Raw genomic sequence first — 17,702 nt, forward strand, 5'->3', positions numbered from 1 at the left:
GTAGCTCCTCTCAGCCCAGTGACTGCACTGTCACCCACTGTCCCCATCCTACACTGAGCTTTAACCCATCGCTTCCAGTGGGTGCCCACAGACAGACCTCACCCAGAACAGAGGGGTGAGGGAAGAGTCCAGTGAGGTGGGGATTGGGCAGTGCCTGGTGCCTCTAGGCAGGATGTGTAGGAGCAGAAGGAGCCCAGTGTGTGGCCACTGCAAGCCCTCTCTTTGCTCCCTCAGGCACCATGGAGTGCTACACGGAGGAGAAAGCCAACAAGATCAAAGCGGACTACGAGAAGCGGCTGAAGGAGATGAACAGGGACCTGCAGAAGCTGCAGGCAGCCCAGAAGGAACATGCCCGGCTGCTCAAGAACCAGTCTCGCTACGAGCGAGAGCTGAGGAAGCTGCAGGCGGAGGTGGCCGAGATGAAGAAGGCCAAGGTACAGGATAGGCCAGGGTGGGAGGCATTCCCATCCCAGCTCTGCTTCCCTGCTCAGAACTGACGTTTTCCACGCCCCGTGCCAAGGGCAGGACCTCTGCCTGCCTCGTGGGTGGGTGCCCTGGGACGGACCGGTGCCTGCACTGACAGCTGGCACCATTCCATGCCAGGTGGCACTGATGAAGCAGATGCGGGAGGAGCAGCAGCGCAGGCGGCTAGCAGAGACCAAGCGGAACCGGGAGATCGCCCAGCTCAGGAAGGAGCAGCGGAGGCAGGAGGTGAGAGCAGCAGGACCTGGGCATCTCTGTGCAGCAGGGAACTGGGAGCAGACATCTGTCCTGCTCTGGCACTCCATGGAGCTCAGTCAGTGATGCCTGCGGCCCTGCTGCACCCATGGCCTCACCAGGGGCCACACAGCCCAGGCAGAGCAGGGCTGAAGGGTTCCCAAGGGCTTCCCACAGCTCCTGCTGTGGTTGGGGCAGATGCCGTGAGCTCCCTGCCATGCTCAGGGGCAATGTGCCATTAGGAGTTGGAAACCTGATTGCTGTTAAAATCAGAAGTGAGACTGTTTATGCCACAGTAAATGCCCCAGGCTTTGGTGGTGGCAGGCTGGGGTGCCTGGGCAGCCCCTCGAAGGTCAGTTGCTCTCCTGCAGTTTCAGATCCGGGCTCTGGAGTCTCAGAAGCGACAGCAGGAAATAGTGCTGCGGAGGAAAACCCAAGAGGTGAGGAGGGGGTTTGCCTCCACAATGGCCCCAGCGCCCATGGGGGTCCTGGCCCCAGTGCTTGAATCTGAGACACCCCCCCCATCCTCCAGACAGTGTCAGGTCTTGTACCAGGGTGGGAGGATTTGTGTGGCTCAGTAAGCAGGCAGGAGATGGCTGCAGAGAACAGAGGCATTGCCATCTCCCAGGGCAGCTGAACCCAGCCCCAGGGGAAGTGCTACAAGGGAGAAGGGAAACCCACAAACAGCCTCCTGGGACTCTGGGTCCCCAGACCTGCTGCTCTTGGTCCTGTGGGGCCCTGAGGGTGAAGGTGACATCTGGGGACACCTGTTTGACCCCTCTTCCCCCCTGCTCCGGGCAGGTGTCAGCGCTGCGCCGCCTGGCCAAGCCCATGTCAGAGCGGGCCGTGGGCAGGAGCAGCCAGAAGGCAGCCATGCTGGACTCGGGTGCTGAGGTCTCTGCCAGCACCACCTCCTCCGAGCCCGAGTCCGGCACTCGCTCTGTGTCCAGCATCGTGCGCCAGTGGAACAGGAAGATCAACAACTTCCTGGGAGAGCCTTCACCCTCTGCCAATGGAGCTCGACCCACCAGGTGCGGGTGTGACACATCCCAGGGCTGCCATGCTGAGCCCTGGGCTTTGTGGCAGCAATTGAAGGGCAGCTTCTGCTGATATGTGTGGCCCATGTTACACCGCTGCCCAGAGACAAGTTGTGCTGGCAGCGAGTGACTGTCACTTAAGCCCAGTGTTGGTCTTCCATGAACACGAAGTGCCATGGCACAAACCCTGCTGGGCCCATCTGCTGTCCCTGTCTGTGCTAGGGGGTGACAGAAAAGTTGGGCAATGAATAAAGGATGCAGATGCTTCTTTTCCTGATCTGCCAGAATCCAGGAATCCTGGTGTGGCTAGTCACCCAGGTGCCTCTTCTCCCCTCTGGCTGTAGGAAGAAGTTCCCCAAGAAGGGGACAAGCCAGACTTTCAACAAAGCTGCCAGGCTGAAGTGGCAGTCACTGGAGCGACGCATCTTCGACATCGTCATGCAGAGGATGACCATTGTCAACCTGGAGGCTGACATGGAGCGACTCATCAAGGTGCCCATGGGGGCCGAGGGCCAGGTGCGGTGTGCAGGGCAGGGGCAGCTGTGCTGACAGTGCTAATGTCCCTTCCCTTTCCCCCCAGAAACGCGAGGAGCTGGCACTGCTGCAGGAAGCGCTGCTGGACAAGAGGGCGAAACTGCAGGCAGAGAGCCCCATGGAGCAGAAGGGGATGCAGGAGTTGAACGAGGAGATCGAGGTGCTGGGGGCCAACATCGACTACATCAATGACAGCATTTCTGACTGCCAGGCCACCATCATGCAGATTGAGGAGACCAAGGTGAGTGGATGGGCTGGTCCCAGCATCCCTGGGAGGCAAGGGCATCCCTGGGCATAGCCAGGCTAGGCATCCTCTGAGCCATGTCACAGGCTTGATGGGGCTGCACCCACACAGTCACTGCTCATTAGGGGTTACTTGTGGAGTGCAGCGAGGTCCTTGCAAGCCCGTAGACAGGCTGCTGGTGCCCTGTGCCCCATCACTCTGGGATTATAGAGGAGCTGCAGAGCCCCCATCCTCTGGGCCTAGTGGTCCCCATGAGAGTTTCATGTGCTGGGGACTGGGTTTTGTCCAGTGGAAACTTGGGAAGCTTTGTGTCCAGTTTTGGTGCTGGGCACGCACAGAGATGCTGTGCAGTTCCAGCTCCCCTCTGGTGGCCAGAGGCTGTGTGCTGTCCCTGCTGGTCACCAGCTGTCACCTAGCTTGGTGGGGCACAAGAGAACTGTTTGTTAAGGTGTGCTGTGAGGGTGAGGCTGGTGTCTGCAGGTTAGTCTCTGCTTAAGTGTTAGCATTAGGACTTTTGTAGCAACACAGAAGCCCCTCAAGTTGTGTTGGCTGCCTCCATGGCCAGATCTCCCCAGCAGCCACTTGGGCAGGCTGAGGAGACCCAGCCTGGGACTGGACAGTGCTGGCAGGGTGGTGGAAGTACTGTTTTGCCCACCCCACTTCCAACAGCTGCATCCCCTGATGCATCCAACACCCATCCCTCCGTGTTTCAGGAGGAGCTGGACTCCACGGACACCTCGGTGGTGATCAGCTCCTGCTCCTTGGCTGAAGCCCGTCTCCTGCTGGACAACTTCCTGAAGGCCTCCATCGACAAGGTGCCACATCAAGATGCAGATGCATGAGAGGGTTTTTCACAGCTGGGGAGAGGAGCATGGTGCCAGAGTGGGGAACTGTTGTGGGGACCCAAGGATCCCACCTGAGGCCGAATGTGGCCATTCCTCCTGTACTGGTATTGCACCAGACAGAATTTGGGATTTACCCCAAAGGAATAAATAACAACACTGAAACAGAAGTTGGAAGTTAAATGAAAATAATATTTACAAACGTAGACTAAATACAAAAGGTAATAGATGTAAATATAAATTATATAGATGATACAGATATATAGACAGATACAGATATAGATATAGGTACAGATATAGATGATATAGATGATACAGAGATAGAGATAGAGATAGAGGTAGAGGTAGAGATAGAGATAGAGATAGAGACAGAGACAGAGACAGAGACAGACAGAGACAGAGACAGAGACAGAGACAGAGGTAGAGGTAGAGACAGAGACAGAGACAGAGACAGAGACAGAGACAGAGACAGAGATAGAGATAGAGACAGAGATAGAGATATAACCTGACGGTAGCCCAATTCCCGCCCCTGGACCAAGTCTGAAGGCTGCATCGCTGCAGCTAAGATCTCTCTCTCTCTCTGTCCCTGCCACTCTAGGCCTTACCTCCCACACAGCAAACCCAAAGAAAGTTAAGTGGGAGAGGGGAAGGTGTGAGCAAGCAAGAGGAAAACACAGGAGAGTAAAGAGCAAAGAGAGAGAACAAGCTGATGTGCTGATTATTATATAGAGATCTGCAGGAGGATGGGATGGGATAAAAATATGCCAAAAATCCCAGAATCACAGCATGCCAGGGGCTGGAAGGGACCTCCAAAGTTCATCCAGTCCAAGCCCCCTGCCAGAGCAGGATCACATAGAGCAGATCACACAGGAACACATCTAAGCAGGTCTTGAATATCTCCAGAAAAGGAGAATCCACAACCCCTCTGGTCAGCCTGTTCCAGTGTTCTGTCACCCTCACAGTGAAAATATTTTCCCTCCTGTTTCCATGGAACTTCCTATGCCTCAGCTTCCACCATTGCCCCTTGTGATGCACTGGCATTGGGCATCACCGAGCAGAGCCTGGCTCCATCCTCTTACGTCCAACCCTCCTGGGGACCATCCAGTTCCCCTGGTACTCTTGGAATACTCTGGAAAACTTTTACTTATGACAGGACACCATAGTCCTAAATCTCTAACACCTCTGCAGGGGCTGCAGGTGGCACAGAAGGAGGCCCAGATCCGCCTGCTGGAGGGGCGGCTGCGGCAGACAGATGCCAGCAGCTCCTCACAGAACCATGCCCTGCTGGATGCCCTGCGTGAGAAGGCTGAGTCCCACCCTGAGCTGCAGGCCCTGATCCACAACGTCCAGCAAGGTGGGACCCAGGAGAGTTGCCCACTGATGCTCCCCCCTTCTGAAAAACCTGGAGGTGCCATGGTTTGGACTAGGGCGTCCAGAGCTGCCCTGAGGGTGGTGGGAAGGGTCTGTGTGCTCTCTCCACCACACAATGGGGATGAGGAGCAGGTACCCCCTGCCAGCTGCCTGGACTTGCCCCTGTGCAGTACAAATGGGGCCTGTCACAATGGGGTCCCCTTTGCACTGCTGATGTGCTGTCTCCCTCCTGCAGAGAATGGCTACACCAGCACAGATGAGGAGGTCTCAGAGTTCAGCCTGGCTTCAGATGGGAGGTGAGCACCCAGCCTGGCTCTGCCTGACCTCGTGGTGGCAGGGGAAGCCATGAGCAGTACAGAATGTCTGGTGCCACCCGTGGGATCTTGCAGGTGGATGTGGATGAAGAAAGCTGCACCTCAGGTTTCCTGTGGTTCCCAACCCTTGGGGAGGGCAGCAGAGATGTCTCTTAGACAGCAGCAGGGAGTGAAGACTCTGTCATCACTTGCAGAAAGAGTGCTGGGGAGCAAGGGTGTCTGGTGGGCTGGTGACAATTGGCTCTCTGAAAGGAGTCTGGCACTGAAGATCCATCTTTGCTCCCTTCTCCTTGCAGCATCTCCCAGTCTTTCACCATGAAGGGCTCAGCCAGCCAGGATGACTTCAAGTTCAAGGTTAGTTCGTCCTTCACAGGGAGGGGAGGGGGGATGCAGGGAGGTGTTGCTGTGCAATGCACTAGGCCTCTGCTGTCTACTCTGACCCTTGGAGAGCCAGCCTTGGTCTAAGGAAGTGTGGCTGCTCTCTGGGTGGGGTCAGCTCTAGGCAGAGGGGAACCAAGGCCACCTGCTATGTTCCTCTGAAGCAGCAGAGGCTTGGGAAGCATCCACGACAGCAGCCAACACCCTCCAGCTTCCGGTAGACACCAAGGAGGTCCCTTGTGCAGGGCTGCATCCATTGTGGGCAAAGCTGGAGGAAAGCAGCTGCTGTTCTGTACAGGCTGTCACCTTTGCCTTGAGTATGGAGAGCCAGCAGTGTGGTGGCCATGCAAGCATGATGCAGGAGAACTCAACCTCCTGTGGTCAGAGGCCATGAACTCTTCCACCCCACAGCTCTCTGGCTGCTGCCACTGTCCTGCCCCTGTGCTGCCTGTGCCTGAGCCCTTTGCCTTGCTCTAGGGAGAGCCCAAGCTCTCAGGGCAGATGAAGGCAGTGTCAGCTGAGTGTCTAGGACCCACACTGGACGTCTCCACCAAGAACATCACCAAGTCCTTGGCATCCCTCATGGAGATCAAAGAGGATGGGATCAGCTTCTCCATCCGAGATCCCTATTACAAGGAGAAGGTGTCACGGACCATCAGCCTGCCCACGCGGGGGAGCACCTTGTGAGCATGGGGGGTGGGGCTCTGGGAGCTTTGGGGACATGGGGCTCTGGGCATTGGGAGGTTCAGGGTGATGGGGCCCTGGGCACAGGGAGGTTCATGGAGGCATGGGCCAATGAGTGCAAAACTTTGCCCTGGAGTTGGAGAGCAATGAGGGTGAGCCCCTTCCTGCTTCTGTCCAGGCTTGTCGACAGCAAACAGTGGTAGATTTCTCCAGAGGGACTTGGAGAGTATCTGGGAGTACGTTGATGTCCTCTGCAGATAAAGAAGGGTACTCCAGGAGGAGGGAAAATAAAGGGACATGTGAGGGTCTCCAACCCCCTGCTGGGGGTTTACAGCCTTCTTGAAGGCTTCTTGGGTTGCCAAGGGCTTTGCACTCATGAGGTGACTTGAGGCATACTCTCATCTCAGGAGTATGCCTCAGGGCAGCTCCATTTGCTCTGCTGGAGAAGGACAGAGCTGTTCAGCAGGGTGGTGGGGCCAGGTGCTCACTGCTCTGTTCCCCTTGCCTCAGCCCCAGGCAGTCTCGTGGCTCGGACACTTCTCCTCTGACCAGGAGGAAATCCTACGACCGTGGGCAGCCTCCCAGGTAAGCCTGGGCAGGGAGAGGCTGGGTGGCCCAGACAAGTGGGGAGAGATGCTGGCTGGAGCAGCTTTGGCTGGGCCTGGGTGTGCCAGGCTGCTGCCAGGTGAACAGTTCCTAGATCATGTGTCCCTCTCATTCTCCTTGGCTCAGGCCTCCAGACGTTGGGTTCACACCTCCCTCCTCCCCACCCACCCGGCCCCGCAACGACCGCAATGTCTTCTCTCGGCTCACCAGCAACCAGAGCCAGGGCTCTGCCTTGGACAAGTAAGTCCTGGGGGGAAGGAGGCTGGGGGAGGGGCAAACGGCACATAGCAGGACCTGTGATGAGGTGTAGGAGCACAGGACCCAGGGCAGTTCCAGACAGCCTCCTGCCACCATTTTCACCCTCTGCTGCTCTCCGTGAGGGAGCTATGCAAGGGTCATGCTGCACCCTTGGCCTGTCCTGCTGTGTGCACCCCTCTGAACTGGCTTCTAGCAGGAGCTCACAATCCTGGCCTCTGGATGAGTCCTGCTTGGAAACAGGGTGGTGGCAGACTTGGAGCACTGGAAAGGTCTGTGGAGCAGGATGGGGTGAGGTGGGATGTGGGCTGGCAGGAAGCTGGCAGACTGGCACCAACCCACAGATGCTGCTGCAGCCTCCCCCTGCAGCAGGCTGGGTAGGTCAGAGCATTGCTGGCAGTGCTGACGTTCCCTCATGGAGACCTGCTCCTGTTCCTCACTTCTGCTCCTGCTCCTCTGCTCTCTCCTCTGGTTCTCCACATGTGCTTCTCTTTCTCCTTCTCTCCTCCTTCTCTCTGTCCTACACTGGCTTGGATGCAATAACAGTCCTCCACCTCTGACTCCTTTGCTGCCTCTTCTAGTCTGGGTTTTCTCTCCCATAATCCTAATTTTCTGCCCCTAGGTCTGATGACAGCGATTCCTCTGTCTCGGAGGTGCTGAGGTATAGACAACTTTCTATTTATTATTCCTTCCTCCTCTCCTCCTCCTTCTCTCTGTCTCACAAGCCTGCTGTCCATAGCCCCTGCATGCTCCACCTGCACCTTGCTGCTCTCCCAGCTTGTGTGTGCTGTCCCCTCTTGCATGCCCCCTCCAGTGTCTGACGCTGTCCCCTCGGGCGTGAGTTCAAACCCTTCCTGCTCTGCCTGGCCCCTGGAAACATGGCCCTGGGCTCACCTCTAGGCTCTGGCTGGTTTGAGGTGGCAGCATGTTCCCCTCATCTCTGGTGGGTTCTTGCTAGCATGACACTACCCTGCCCCATCCCATTCCCCAGCTCTCCAGCAGGCCAGTGTGATGTTGGTGAAGCCCTGGGCACTCCCAGCATGGCTTCCTTGCAAGCATCTTCCAGGCAGTATCTGCCTCCAGGTGCTCCCCACACCTGTCTGTGCTGCCCTAGTGCCTGGCTGTGGGAAGGTCGATCTCTGCCAAAGAAACCAAGTCAGATGGTGGTGCAAAGCTTAACCTGGGGCTTGTCCTACTGCACCTCCAGCCTGTGTAAGTTTCCCAGCATGAAGGCCACCTTTCCTCCATCCTTTAGGAACATCAGCCTGTCCTCGCATGTTGCCCACACCTTGAACTGCCACAGGTGCCCAGGCAACTTGGGAGATAGCACCAGAGGAGTCTGCTGTGTCACCTTGGCCCGTTTGCAGTCAGACAGCAAAGCAAAGTCCATTAACAACACCTGGCCCTGGGCAGCCAGGATTGCCACTTAGCTTCAGTGTCACCTGGGACTGATTCAGTGTCACCTGAGACTGGTACAAAGGCTGGGGCAGTTGGAGTTTGTAAGTGCAGGTGCCAACTGAGAGAGAAAGATCACATGCATGTGATTCCCAACCCCAAATTAACGTGTTTGCCCTCATGACTGATGCTGATCTTAACTGGCTCCTGGCCTGCCCTTCTCCAGCCCTGTGCTGCAGTTGCACTGCTTGCAAGAAGAGAACACAGAAGAGGCACAGCCCAGGGCCCTGTGGCCTCAGGGAGCCTCTGCTTTGGGGGTGCCAGCTGGCAGAGCTGTTGCTGGCCATGCACACTGGGATCAGGAAGGATAGGGCTGCTGGTCCTCTGCACCCTGAGCACTGTTAGAGGGGACAGGATGCTGTGTGCAGAGGGACAGGAGCAGATGTCCTTGGAGGAAGGTTTGGCAGGGACGTGGCTTCCCCTGCACAGAGGCAGCAGTTGGTGCAGGGCTTCCAGAGCCAGGGGTGCTGGGTGCCAACACTGCTTCTGTCTCTTGTGGGGGCCTTAAGTAGAGGAGTGAGACCCTGTCTCCAAATGTCACCAGCCACAGGCCCGCAGCCTCCAAGGAGTTGGGGTACTGGATATTTGTACCCTGAAGCATTTATCCCAGCAGAGCTTCAGGATGGAGGATGTGCAGTTTGTCCCCAACTGAGCTGAGGACCAAAAAGCTGTGGCTGCTGGCTTCTTGGGTCTGTGCTGGCCAGGCATGAGAGGTTCAGCAGGACAGCAGAGGTCCCTGGGCAGCCCTCCCTTTCTCAGTCTTGCTGGGGCAGAGGCACTGTGCAACGGATGCTCCTGGGGGGCTGCTCAGGGTTTCCAGTGAGACCCACGGACATGCCAAGTGCAGATGGAGGGTCTCATTGCACTGCCAGTTGGTGGAAGATATTGGGGGTGAGGCAGCTCTTGCTCTGCCCTGCCCCCGGGGCTGTGCCTTTCCATGCACACTCCACCATGGCTGTTCTTTCTCTCCCACACAAGGGGCATCATTAACCCTGTGGGTGGCACCAAGAATGCCCGGACGGCCCCACTGCAGTGTGTCTCCGTGGCAGAGGGACACACCAAGCCTGTGCTCTGTCTGGATGCCACTGATGAGCTGCTCTTCACCGGCTCCAAAGGTGTGTGATGGACAGGCAGAACGTGGGGGTTGCTGGCACCTGAAGTGCCAGGCACCATGAGGATGGTTCCTCCTGGGCCTCTTTCCTGCCCTCAGCATTGAGCCTTGCCCTGCACTGCCTGGGTGCTGGAGCTGGCTGGCTGCTTTCCTCTGGCTCTGTGGATGGAGGGGGGGATTGGACTCGATGACCTCTGGAGGTCCCTTCCAACCCCTAACATCCTCTGATCCTCTGAATGCTCACAAGGGGTGTTGCCCTCAACCCACCACACCCTTAGAGGTGACATCCCCCTAGCCTGGCACTCCTGGGCATGTTCTTCCTCCTGCAGACCGGAGCTGCAAAATGTGGAACCTGGTGACAGGCCAAGAAATTGCTTCCCTGAAGGGTCACCCAAACAATGTAGTCTCCATCAAGTACTGCAGCCACACGGGGCTGGTGTTCACCGTCTCCACTTCCTACATCAAGGTGTGGGACATCCGCGACTCGGCACGCTGCGTCCGCACCCTCACGTACGTGACAGGCAGGAGCAGCTGGGGGGACCCTGAGCACTCTGGGCACCTCTGACCTGGTAGAATCCAGTCCTCCAGGGCCTGCTGGGGCTGGGGAAACAGCCAAACACCAGCTGCTTTAGTGCCAGTTTACCATGCTGCATCCTTTGGCAACAGTGAGGCTGAAAGGGAGCTTGGGTGAGGGACTCATGGGGACTTCCTGCAGTCAAGGCTCAGGGTAAAGAGCTTTGAAGAGGTTTGCAGTGCAAAGAGGCCAGGAGAGCCAGCAGCTCTATGCAGGAGGTGCAGTCCCTGACAGTACTGTGGATAAGTAAAATCGCAAGCTCAGATCTTTGTGAGGAGTTGGAGGTCAAGAGAGGAGCATGGGACAGGCTGTAGCTGTGGTATGCCAGTCTGGAGCAGGGCTCAGACATTAGAATATGTCAGGCCAGGGTGATGAGCTTGTTCCAACATAGAACTCCCTTCTCCATCCAGCCTCAGCTCATCTACCTTGCCTGAAGGTACTTCTGTGGAGCAGAGGCCTCTGCTTCCCTGTGCTGACTGCCAGCATGAGCCTGCTCCTCCTGCAGGAAGCAAAGAGGAATGGGAGAAGAGCAGCCCTAGAATGGGAACCAGAGCAGGACACCCTGCCATGCATGCTCTCAACATCCTTAGCACCCTCTGCAAGCAGGGCACTGGCCTAGGGTGTTGTTGCCATTGTGTCACCTCCCTGCTGTGGGACCCTCCTGTGCCAGCCTGGAGCCAGCAGCGCAGTTCCTCAGCAGGGCCGTGGTGGCTCTGACCCCTTCCCCTCTCTGTCCCTTAGCTCTTCAGGGCAGGTGATGTCCGGGGACGCGTGCACCGGGGGTGGCAGCCGCTCGGTGGCCAGCGTGCAGGGCGAGCACCAAATTAACCAAATCGCTCTCAATCCCTCCGGCACCATGCTCTACGCTGCCACCGGCAACGCCGTCCGCGTCTGGGAGCTGAGCAGGTGAGCTGGGCTGGGCAGCACTGTCTGCTCAGGGGGTGCTGAAATGACCCCCCCGGGGCAGGTGAAAGCCTTTTTAGCAAGGGAAGTTGTCTGCAAAAAGGACTTTCAGGACCATTTCCTATTAGACGCCAAGTTGTGATGAGTGGCAGTGGAGGTACTTGGGCTGGGGGTTTGTCTGTGAGCTGGGCAGAGCTTAGGAGCAGACCTGTGGGCTGACCAGCAGTACTCTGGTTTCACCCCTGCCCACCTCCCTGCCAGGTGGGCACTGGGCTGCTGAACCATTGCTGCAGCCTAAGTTCTGTAGCTGGATGCTGGCATGCCCCAAGGCTGCCTTCCACCCCCGGCATTGCTAGGACGAAGGATGGCCCGGCTCACCATCTCCCAAAAGGAATGAGCCCTGCTAGGGGACTCCAGGGCCTGGGAGAGCCCTTTGGAGGAGCTTTGGCAGCTGGGAAGGGGCTGGCAGGCTGACCCAGGGTATTGCACTCAGGCTGCAGGCCGTGGGGAAGCTGAGTGGCCACATTGGGCCTGTGATGTGTCTGACGGTGAACCAGACGGCCAGCAGCCACGACCTGGTGGTCACAGGCTCCAAGGATCACTATGTCAAGGTATGCTTCCTCCTGCAGAGCAGAGCACTGTGCCCCATGGGCACAGCACACCCACCTGTGGGAAACTCCTAAGGTCTCTTCTCTCGCTCTGAAATCTAAGCCCAGATTCTGTTCTCACCTCTGCATGTGAGGGTTTTGCCCTTTCCTTGGGCAATGCACCTTTGGATTTGCATCCTCTCATCTCTTGGGCTCTGTGAGTGGTACCTGCATGTTACGGCTGCCCCAGGTTAGCAGCTCACCCTGCTCTGCTCAGTTCTCCTCCCTGATACAGTTGTTTTGTGCCTGCTCATTCACAGCTGCAGCACAGCAGGAGCTTGCCCTCTCTTGTTAGGTTTTTGCCACTTTTTAGCAGGCTGAGCTGGAGCTGGCACCAGGGGAGTGAAGAGGGATGGTGAGATCACGAGGGAGACAGAATTCCACTGAGAGCTGCAAGCTCTTAGCTTGGCTCAAGCAGCGCAGTGCAGCATAATTGGGACTGTCTCTGATGGCAGACCTCCCCTGATGGTGGCAGGACCTCTGGAAGAGACCTCAGCCCTATAATAGCCTCCTCTGACCAATGCCCACTCCCCTTTCCAGCATCACTCTGAGCCTAGAAAACACAGGGTGATGGCTAATGTCTCCAAGAGAGGCTCAACCCTGTTCACACCGCTGTCTGTACTCTCACTCCCTGTTTTTCGTCCAGGTGTTTGAGATTGCTGAGGGCATGGTGGGCAACATTGGCCCCACTCACAACTTCGAGCCCCCTCACTATGATGGCATTGAGTGCCTAGCCATCCAGGGAGACGTCCTCTTCAGTGGCTCCAGGGACAACGGCATAAAGAAGTGGGATCTGGAGCAGCAGGAACTCATCCAGGTCTGGAGGGGAGCATGCAGCACAGGTCCTCAGGGTAACATGGGGCATAAGTGGCACCTGGTGCCAGTGCCTTGCACTGAGCTAGTCAGGGAGGGCAGTCCCATTCCTAGGAATCTGGCAGACCATATGGGTGGCTCTGTTCCCCCAGCAGTCTGTGCTGTGGGGCACTCAGGACTGCCAGCTCTCCCTGGCAGACAGGCTGCAGCACCAGTTGCAGTGCTGGGTATTGTTTCTGAAGGCAGGATTGTTGCCTTCTGCCCGAGGAACAAACCAAGCCCTGACTTCTGAATCCATTCCCTTGGCTCCCTAACTTAGCACTGCTAGCCCTACAGTCTAGATCAGCCCTGGGCTAACCTGAGATCCTAGGCTGGCTGTGTGAGGCTGCAGGTGAGGTTAGTCATGGTGTCTCTGTGCCCACATCTACAGCAAATCCCCAATGCCCACAAAGACTGGGTCTGTGCCCTGGCCTTCATCCCTGGCCGCCCCATGGTGCTGAGTGCTTGCCGAGGAGGAATGATCAAAGTCTGGAATGTGGACACCTTTACCCCAGTTGGGGAGATCAAAGGGCATGACAGCCCCATCAATGCCATCTGCACCAACTCAAAGCACATCTTCACTGCCTCCAGGTGAGCCCCAGGCTTTCCACCCCCCAGAGCCCCCGGGAGGTGGGAGACCCCTGGCGTGCACTCTCATCCCTGGGACTGGGTGGGTTTGTGCTGAGCAGACAGGGAGCAGGGAGTGAAGGCAGGAGGGAGTCTCGCAGCTTCCTTGTCCCTCCACTCCCCTGTCTCATTTTACCCACCTTAGCCTGCCCCATGGCACAGCCTTCCCACTGCAGTGCCAAGAGCTATTCCCTGCCCGTGCTCTGACGGTGCCCTGGGTTATCCTCCATGCAGGGACTCCTCTTCCCCGGGGCTGGGCATCCTCTGCTGCTCTCGGGGAGCTCTTTGGCAGCAAGGCTCTGATGTCCTCTTTTCGACCATGTCCTTTTTCTCCCTTCCTTTTTCTCTGTCTCTCTGCCTTTCCTCCTCCCCACCACCCACCTGTGCCACAGTGACTGCCGGGTAAAGTTATGGAGTTACGTGCCTGGGCTCACCCCTTGCCTTCCACGACGCGTCCTTGCCATAAAGGGCCGTGCTACTAGCCTGCCTTGACCCTCCTCTCTGCCTCTTGCTCATGCACTCTTCTTCTGCCTTTCCCTTTCTTTCTCTCCATCTCTTTCTCCCTCTGTCCTTCTCTCTGTTGCTTGCTTTTGCTCCTCTGTCTCTCTTTCTTTCTTTCTCTCTGGTCTGAGCTGCTTCTTCACGGTATGAAACAATTTTGCGTTTTTTCCCACTTTTGATAAGTCTGTGCTAGACGTGACCTGTCCCTTGTCCCAGCCACACCCCTCCTTGTCTTCATTTTTTTCCTTCCTGAGTGCCCACTTCTACTGGGGCAGCTCTGGGGCAGCTGTGGCCTGCTTGCACCTTTGCATGGATGGTGGGTGGGAGTCAGCAGCCCCCCCTGAAGCAGCCCATGCCCTGGGGACACCAAGCACAGCAGCTCCCTGTGGTGTCACTGCTTTGACCTAGTTAGAGCTCATCCAATGGGTGCAAGGATGTTGTCAGGACCAGCACTGGAGGTCAGGGTTTCCCTGTGTCCCCAAATGCTGCCAGTGGAGTGAGCTGGAGGTTGAGCCCCACTGGGCCCCTGCCTGCTCCTCAGACCAGACTGGGCCATCTCCTGCCAATGCAAAAGGGTCTGGAAGTCTTGTGGGCTGCATGCTGCTGTGGGCTGGGGGTGGGCAGAGTGTTCCTCCTGGCAGTGCCTCCCTGCAGCATGTCTGGGGGGCTGCTGTGGGCACCTCTGGGTCACGCTGCCCCTCTCACCTTTGATCCTCAGTGACCTGACAGTGAAGCTCTGGAGCGGGAGGAGGTTACCTGTGGGGTCGAACTAGGACCTGCAAACAGACTGGAAGCTATGGCAGGAGAGTGAAGCTTGGGGTACCTCTCCCTCACTATCAAGACTTGGTGATCTACAGCTTGGCCCGGGGACAGGGATTTCTTTGTGCCTGACCCAAGAGATGGACAATGTCCCATCTGGTTCTTCTAACAGTGAAGATACAGCTCCATGGGCACTGTCAGCTCCACCTTCCCTCCTGCTGAGGTTCCTTGATGGTTTTCCAGTGACCAAGAAATGTTTTGTCTCTCTTCTCACCCACTCTGCTGTAACACCTGCCAAGATTTCTGGGGGTCAGAGCTCCTTCGCTGCTTCTCAGAGACACTTAATTCCCTCTTGAGTCTATGAGCTCCTGTGGCCTACACCGTGATGTGCTGCTTCTGTCCCTTGTGGCTTTGGGGTTGGCTCTTGCAAGGATCTTTTCCCACTCCACAGCCATGAGGACAATTGGTGTCTGCTGGCCAGGACCACAGGATAGAGGAGCTCCTTCTTTGGAGATGTAACTTATGGGACAACTGTGGGTAGTCTGCAGAAGGATTTCCATGTAGTCCAATCCTTCCTCATCCTCCATCTACCTGTCCCCAGCAGCTGGAGGTGTGCACCTCTGGTTGCCTTTGCTGTGTCCCAGCTCTGGAGGCACTGCAAGCCTGGGAAAATCTCCATCAGGCACCTTGCAGATAACCTACTGCAGTTCCCTTTGACCTTCCCCAAGCCCCAGCTACAAACTCAGCTGACCCACAGCTCCTGGGCTCTCCCCCCTTTGCCCACCCTGTTCTGCCCTGGGAAGGGGCAGGGCTGCTTTGCCCTGCCCTTGGCACATGTGCCCTCAGCAGAGGCTCTCTGGTGGGTTCCTGCAGCAGTTAAACAAAGCAAGAACAGAGGGCACAGGACACTGCAGCCCACACCTGTGCCCATCTCGTTTTGCATCACTGGGTGCTGGAAGCTGTAAATCCTTCCCCAGGCTCTGCTCTCAGCCCTAGCCCTAGCTCAGGTTTGGTCCCCATGGATCCAGGAGCCAGAGAGGACTCAGCAAGACAAAGAACAGCTGGAGGATGGCCCAGGCTGGATCTGCTGTGCTGGGAGCAGCTTGAGGAAGGGGTGGCTCACCCTGGTCCCACACAAGTGCCCTGGCTCATGGGGCACCACAGCCACCAGGGGAATGCACAGATGTGGGGGGCTGCAGGAGGTGTTAACCCCCAAGCCTGTCTCAGGAGGGTTTCCATCCCCATTCTTCAGCTGATTTAATCTTCTTTGGCCAGAGGGATGGGAGGGTGGGGGAGGGGGTGGGGGTGTGTGCACCATGGACATCAGTATCTGCACCAAGACCTGCCAGTGCCTGATGTGCACCCTCTTGCTGCTCCCTCATGAAGTCAGTGAAGAAACCTGCTCTGGAGAGGCTCAGGGTCAGCCCTGCCCTGCCTTTTGCTGCCAGTTCCTTGCTGTGTGTAGGCTGCAGTAGGCTGCTTCATTGCCCAGGCCTGAGGGGCCAATCCTGCATGATGCTGAGCATCCACCTTGCTGCTACATCCAGCAGCACCTTGAGGGGTCTTCAAGGCTTCTGCAGCCTGCAACTGGAGGCAGCTGGGTTCTGTGCACAGCAGCAAGTGTCCAGAGGTCTGAGTCCTTGGTGTGAGGGGTGACTGTAGTCCCATAGCTGTGTGTGTGTCCTAGTGTCTGCGTGGGTTGGTACTTCCCATGCAGGAGAGCATTTCTTGCATGTTGTTCTGGTTTAGCTACCTCATGGTGCAAGCTGGGTGCTGTTGTCATTAGGTTTTGTGGGGAGTTTGTGGGGTTAGTTTTTTCTTCTCTTAATTATTATTATTATCATTTTGACACTTGAATTCATCCTGGGTACATGTGGCCTCGCCCCCACCTTGCTGCATGTCTGAGCCACCCCTCGTGTCCCCCTCCCTGCCTCCTCCTGGGCAGCACAGCAGGACCAGCATTCTGCTCTCCAGCTCTCACCTTTGCAGTGGGACCCCCCCCCCCAAGCTGAGTCACAACACTGAGATCTGGCTCCTGCTGCTGGAACTCTCAGGCTGAGGCTTGCCCTTGTTGCTGTAGTTATTGGGTTGATTTGCAGCCTGGAAGTGATCCCTCTTGTCCCTTTGAAGGATGGAAAAGGACCTCTGAAAGGCTCAGCTCACCCTCTGCTCTCACAGATACTCTCTGTAGGTGCAATGAAGCCCTTGTGTAGGAAATGTCCATGCAGAGCTGGATGGGCTGGGCCTGGTGCAGCAGGGAGCTCAGTACAAGTCTCTGTCCAGGATGGGGGGGGGGGGTGTCCTGTGAGAGAAGCTGATTCTCATCTGTAATGTTTGATTTTTCACCCCCAAAATGTAGCTGAATCTAGATCCTGTCCCAGACACTGAACAAAACCAGGGTAACCCTGGAACCCCCAGATTACACTCTCTGCTGGGGCTGGGAAGCTGGCACAGGCTCCATCCTCAGTCCTCTGGCACAATAGAGTCTGGGCAGGGCCTCACAGCTCTGAGCCATGCTGCCATTCCGGGAGGCCAGGTTCCCTCAAAGACTAAAGCACAAGGTCCCAACATGCTGGTGGTGTAGCAAGGGTGGCCCCTTTGACTCTGGTCCTTCAGGGCTCAGAGTGGGGCCATAGGCTTGGACACCCAAGGTGGGTGTAGGGCTTGGGATGACAGTGAGGGTGGGCTGCCTGCTGGAGGAACCAGGTGAAGCTGTTTCATCCCTTTGCACTGTGCTGGGGCACTCCCCCAGGCCTCAGGACTTGCACCACACATTGCTGCAGTCCCTTCTGCTCTCTGAGCCCCCTGCAGGGACACTTGGAGCTGCCTTTGCGCCCTGCACCTTGCTTTGCTTTACTCTTGGGTGCCTTGGGTGTGGTGATACCTGCTGTCCAGGAGGTCCTTTCCTCCCTCAAGTCTCTGGATGATGTTTCTGTTCCCAGACCCTGACTCTTGCTCCATGAGTCTTCTCCCTCCAGCACACAGGGCCCAGCTCCAGCCTCTGCTGAAGGCATAGCTGTGGCCCAGAGCTGAGCTTTGCACAAAAAGGGTGGAGTTGACTCAGGAGCCCCACTTGGCTCCCAAAACACTGTGAGCCCACCCGGGGAGCCCAGGCACTCTCCCTCCCTGGCACCCATATTTGTTATGGCACAAGAGGACACGTTGGCAGCACCTCTCAATCTGGCCAGCTGCAAGGAGCTGGAGCACCAGCATGCTGTCCTCCCCAGGTATGGCCTTTGTCCCTAGCACCTCCAAGCACAGCTGTTCTGGGGTCTCAGATGCTGTCTCTTG

At 57.0% G+C, this 17,702-nt stretch overlaps 1 protein-coding gene across 1 annotated transcript in view; it reads left to right on the plus strand.

Moving 5' to 3' along the window:
• Window positions 1–14,425, plus strand: part of KIF21B (kinesin family member 21B) — a 28,129-nt gene extending 13,704 nt beyond the window's left edge. The window contains exons 15-35 of the mRNA XM_054395789.1: window positions 235–434; window positions 604–711; window positions 1,089–1,157; window positions 1,519–1,748; window positions 2,099–2,246; window positions 2,335–2,529; window positions 3,246–3,347; window positions 4,563–4,728; window positions 4,981–5,041; window positions 5,356–5,413; window positions 5,915–6,120; window positions 6,632–6,706; window positions 6,854–6,967; window positions 7,605–7,643; window positions 9,416–9,552; window positions 9,878–10,058; window positions 10,864–11,028; window positions 11,519–11,636; window positions 12,319–12,489; window positions 12,916–13,115; window positions 14,371–14,425. Of these exons, the coding sequence (XP_054251764.1) occupies window positions 235–434; window positions 604–711; window positions 1,089–1,157; window positions 1,519–1,748; window positions 2,099–2,246; window positions 2,335–2,529; window positions 3,246–3,347; window positions 4,563–4,728; window positions 4,981–5,041; window positions 5,356–5,413; window positions 5,915–6,120; window positions 6,632–6,706; window positions 6,854–6,967; window positions 7,605–7,643; window positions 9,416–9,552; window positions 9,878–10,058; window positions 10,864–11,028; window positions 11,519–11,636; window positions 12,319–12,489; window positions 12,916–13,115; window positions 14,371–14,425 (2,798 nt within the window). The remainder of the gene's footprint in view (window positions 1–234; window positions 435–603; window positions 712–1,088; window positions 1,158–1,518; window positions 1,749–2,098; window positions 2,247–2,334; window positions 2,530–3,245; window positions 3,348–4,562; window positions 4,729–4,980; window positions 5,042–5,355; window positions 5,414–5,914; window positions 6,121–6,631; window positions 6,707–6,853; window positions 6,968–7,604; window positions 7,644–9,415; window positions 9,553–9,877; window positions 10,059–10,863; window positions 11,029–11,518; window positions 11,637–12,318; window positions 12,490–12,915; window positions 13,116–14,370) is intronic.
• Window positions 14,426–17,702: the final 3,277 nt, after the last annotated feature.

This window comes from Indicator indicator, chromosome 35 (genome assembly GCF_027791375.1).
Source record: "Indicator indicator isolate 239-I01 chromosome 35, UM_Iind_1.1, whole genome shotgun sequence".
In the NCBI taxonomy this organism is placed as follows: Eukaryota; Metazoa; Chordata; class Aves; order Piciformes; family Indicatoridae; genus Indicator; species Indicator indicator.